The 4,670-nt window shown below is 36.2% G+C and overlaps 1 protein-coding gene across 1 annotated transcript; it reads left to right on the top strand.

Moving 5' to 3' along the window:
- Nucleotides 1–1,961: 1,961 nt before the first annotated feature.
- LOC148940904 (uncharacterized) lies at nucleotides 1,962–2,327 on the top strand. The gene has a single exon (XM_089105105.1). It carries the CDS (start codon nucleotides 1,962–1,964, stop codon nucleotides 2,325–2,327), a length of 366 nt encoding a protein of 121 aa, XP_088961231.1.
- The last annotated feature ends 2,343 nt before the right edge of the window (nucleotides 2,328–4,670 follow it).

The following is a 4,670-nucleotide window of genomic DNA, read 5'->3' as shown; positions in this document are numbered from 1 at the left end:
ATTGCATAAATTCTTTATGTTCGAATATTAAAATCGATCTCTTCATAGAACTTGGACTGATAATAGTCAAAATTAGGGACCTGGATAGTGGTGTAGGGCTCCTATTTCCCTACCCGTCCATGTTTGTAGGGCTTATAAGATTGGTTAGCTGTGAAAAAAAAAGGTTTCTCTTAGATTCTAATCCCTTTGACCATAGTCCTAAGCTATGCAGTTCCTGTAGAATATAGATTAACTGTTTTTAAAGCCTTTTTTTGTTAAGACCGATTTTTGTTGAATCATAGAAGCCTTAAATTCATGAAAAGGGGTGGAGATGGGAGGAGCTCAAAAACATCTTCCTCAGGCTTATGAAACGTCAGGGTCGAAGAAAGGAGAAGGCATAAAGGTTTCATCTCGAAAATGTCTCATTTCGGTATCAATGAACATTTGGGGCTATAACGAAAGAAACATGTTAAGAAAACAATTTTTACGCCATAATTTGCAGAAACATTGTAGTTAACACAAATTTAAGATACTTCCTAAATGATAAATCCTGAACGTAAACAACGGGCAAATTGCATAATTTATAATCCTTGCCCCGGGGTTATGGGGGCATGACATCCATGAAAGTATAGCTACTAGACCTTTTGACTAGTTTGAATAAAATGACAATTCCAAAATTTCAATCAGTGCTGGGCAGAGGATTCACCTAAAAAAAAGTCAAAGAAGCGGGAGAGGGGGGCTGGATAAGTTTGTTTTGATTGTGTTTGGCATCCCTCTGAACATTTTCTTAAAATATCACCTTAATACCTTAAGCCTTCTTGGAGACCCAGGATCAAACATCAATAAAATCCTTATATATTAGTAATGAGCAACTTGCGTAACTTATAGCCCTTACTTCATAAAAGATATGGAAAAGAAATTTTCATATCTACATGAAAAAGAAATTACTTTAAGTTTTGTAGAGAGGGGGAAAGACTTGTAAAAGAAGTATTTGAGTGACAATTCATATGACAACAAGAGGGATTTAAGGAAAGTGAAGAAAGCATTAAATATGAATTAAGGGAGTTTGAATTAGTGTGAGTGTGAAGTATAAATTGCCGAACATCTGGAATATGCAGCAAGGCGATATATTGCACTGGCATGTCCAAAAATGAGACGCAATAGTCGATCTAAACTTGTCCCAGCTAAAAATAGGAACTGGGCCACAATTAGTTGTTAGGGAAGACTTAAAGAGACAAGGGTAGAATATTTATAAAACGTAATAAGCTGTGACAAATCTACTTAAAAAGATAGAAGTATGAAAAAGTTTGTGACACTGGAAGTAAAGAAAGATTTTGTTTTTGAGTAAGAATTAGTGACAGTTCTAAAGAGATTAAAAAATAATAAGGCGCGGAGTACTGGTAGTGTTATAAATGAGTTTTTTAAATATGGTGATTACGAAGCTATAGATAAATTACTAAAAATTATTGATATAATTTTTGAAAAAAGAAAAACTTTAGAAAGGAAGCCTAGCAATTTCAGGAAAGTTTTAATCAAACTACTTATAAGAAAGGTGATAAGAGTGACTATGTTAATTATAGAGGCAATAGCTTGGTTTCTCTAGGAAGCAAATTATTTAGTATAATGGTAATTTTAGACTTAAAGATGCTGTATATAAGCTTTAAAAAAGAGTGTGATTTTCGGAAGGGGCGAAGACGTGTCTATCTAATTTTTTCTCTTAGATTGATAACTGAGAAATGATAATTAAAAAGTGGAAACTCCACTCTTAGATTAATAATTTTGAAGTCACCAGACCCCTTTAATCCTCAGTTCAAGAGATTATGAGCAAGTGTTTGATTCAGTTGATAGAAGAGTTTTAGCAAGGGATCTTAACCTTGTAGGGTATACCAGATAAATACACTAATTGATTAGTTCTATTTGTATAGATCATTTTGATAGACTTCGTCGTTAGGAGCACAGCAAAGGCTATGGGGGAACACGGAATGGAACTAGAATGTGAAATTCTCCTAGACTTAAATTATGCTGATAATTTGAGCATCATAGATGAAAAAGTATTCAAAGTGAAGGAATTTTTGGAGGTTTTTAGATCTCAGGGTGGAATACTAGGTTTGAAAATTAATGTTAAGAAGACTAAGTCGCTAAGGCTGGGAATAATTGAAGGTGAAGAGGTAATGCTGAGTAACGGGAAAATCAATCAAGTGGACAGATTCACTTACCTAGGAAGCATTATCAGTAAAGACGGTGGGTACAGTGAGGACGTTAAAAGTAGATTAGCCAAGGACCATGATATATTTTCACAGTTGAAAATAATTTTGGAAGAATACGAAGATAACTATGCGATGATATGAAGATAGGCGATGACAGCGGTCAAGAATGGTTTTGAAGCTTGGTGCTCCGAAAGACGGTGAAGGATTTGTTAGATGTTTTCTAGAGAAATTTCCTACTGATTGTTTTAGGTACCCATCTGACTAGCCGCAATTCAGACTGCAAGCTGTACGAAAATTGTTGTTCAATCCTGGTATCTATTGTTATAATGAGAGAAAGGTTGAGATGGCTAGGACACAATCTGGGGATGAAGGATGACAGATTTCCAACGATCCTCCTCGTTCACCAATTATCCGTGGCCAAACGAAAAGCAGGTCGTTCCTGAATGGGATGGGGGGGATATTGCAAGGACATATGTAAGGGAAAGGGGAACAGATTGTGAGGGTGTAAATCGGGGGCTTTGAATAGGTTTGGATGGAGGAGTAGCGTGCGTAGCTCTGTTGGCCTCAGGCCGCTTGGTACTGGAGCGAGTGGTTAGTAGTAGCAGTAGTCTTATAAACTAACTTCGCTTCCATTTGTTCTTCAGAACTGGCTCGTTTTGCTGCTAAGTCATGTTTTATCGCAAAAATCCCCTTTTACCCTGCTTTTTCCGGGGCTATTAGGCGTAAGTTTTCTGAGTACTAATCTGGATCGTTTCACGCATGAATCTTCTTTGCCTCTGACGTTCTATGCGACTTGTCGGATAAGTGATCTTTTATAGTGAGTTCGAGCTAAACGCCATGCTCGTTTTATTTTCGGCGGCGAATAGCTGATTTTTAGGAAAAACGGTGGCACGCCATGGCGCGCTGCTAGGAAATTTTAGTGCGCCGTCAACTTTTTCAGGCGGTGCGCCGCTGGCTAATGTCAGTTTTTCATATTAGGAAGGAGTTTCAAAGCTGTCCAAAAATCTCCGAGTGAGGTGTCGTTCAAATCCGAATAAACAGACAAGTTAAAGCCTTCTGGAATTCCGAGGGCGCGTACTGCATTTGAGGAAAATATGCCACACGTAAATTCGAGGAAAACGCAACACAAGCAACAATACTCAAACTCTGCAGGATTTAGAGTTTTTTAAAGGCTTTTTAATTCCTTGCAATTTAATAAACAGCAGCGTTCGCTTTGTTCTTTGTCTGTATATTCATAATACATGGCCTTGTACTCAATGAAATCCAGTAAACACAGCATGACAGCATCATACCTTTCAAGCTGCTATGTGTTACAGTAGTGAAGCAGCCTTTGTTCTTCATTTGCAGCAGAACACGGAAGAAGTTCAGGTCTCACTTCGTTGGGGGGAAAAGGAAGAAAAACAGCAAACAATATCTTCCTGCAAATATCGTATAGTTTTTACATTAGACCCAGTTTGGAGGCTTTAAATAGGACAAAATTTGAACAGCGGAAGCTGCAATGCATGTAAAAACAAGTGGATACCGCACTCTAAATCCATTCTGATAGACAGGGACATTGTGACGGAGAAGGGGGGGGCACCCTAAACTTTTTAAGATTTGGTTAAATTTAGACAAAAGCCCAAAAATATACTGAATCCAAGAAAAAAACGGAGAAGTAACAGAATAATCTCAGAGAGTCTAAAATTTAAGTCTGATTTTAGTGCTAATTCCATGATCCTGTTGAGAAGGTTCAAAATTCAGTAGTCTGATTCATAAATTTAATAAAAGAAGTCTTCTAGTGATATGTCTAGTTATTAAATATAGTTAAAACCGAATCGAATCCAAAAACGTTCCACAAATTGAAAAAAAAGTTGAAGATTTGGTTGAGTTTCGCACAAGGTTTTAATTTTGTTTCTCTCTTCTCGAAATCCAAGTTAATTTCCTGGAGTCGATATGGTAAAATACGAAAGTCATTAAGTTTAAATTTTCACAGTTTCGTCAAATCAGCCAAATTTAAACTAAGAAAGTAAAATCTGCATTCGCTTACCCAATTCAATACTTTTTCATTGGTTTCACTGACTTTATTTTTCATCTTTTCTTGAAAGTTGAACAGTGAACAATAAAATACGCAAAATATGGCCTTGATTGTAAGAGTTCAGGAAAATACTTTCAATTCATTGCTTCTTAAAAATATTCTTAACTTAAAATCATCGATCTGAGCTAAAGTTTTCATTCTGCGTTAAAAAAAAAGAATAGAGATTGAAAATATTATCCCCCCAGTTTCAGTATGCAAAATTCGAAGCAAATCATAATTGCTGTACATTTTTCAATACTATCATAGATTCAAGCAGTTCAAATCTTTTGCTAATACATGATATTGTAAGGTCTTCTTTTGAAGGAAGCAAATTTTTACGGAAAAGGACACTTTGTAATCCTCTAAATTCCAAATATTTTGCCACTTCCTGGCATGGTGAGTTGCTTGAAAAATGGAAGCTGATAATCCTT

The sequence above is a fragment of the Artemia sp. Qi Xiang Cuo genome, chromosome 19 (assembly GCF_049724085.1).
Source record: "Artemia sp. Qi Xiang Cuo chromosome 19, ASM4972408v1, whole genome shotgun sequence".
NCBI lineage: Eukaryota > Metazoa > Arthropoda > Branchiopoda > Anostraca > Artemiidae > Artemia > Artemia sp. Qi Xiang Cuo.
This window is presented reverse-complemented; position numbering and strand designations above follow the sequence as displayed.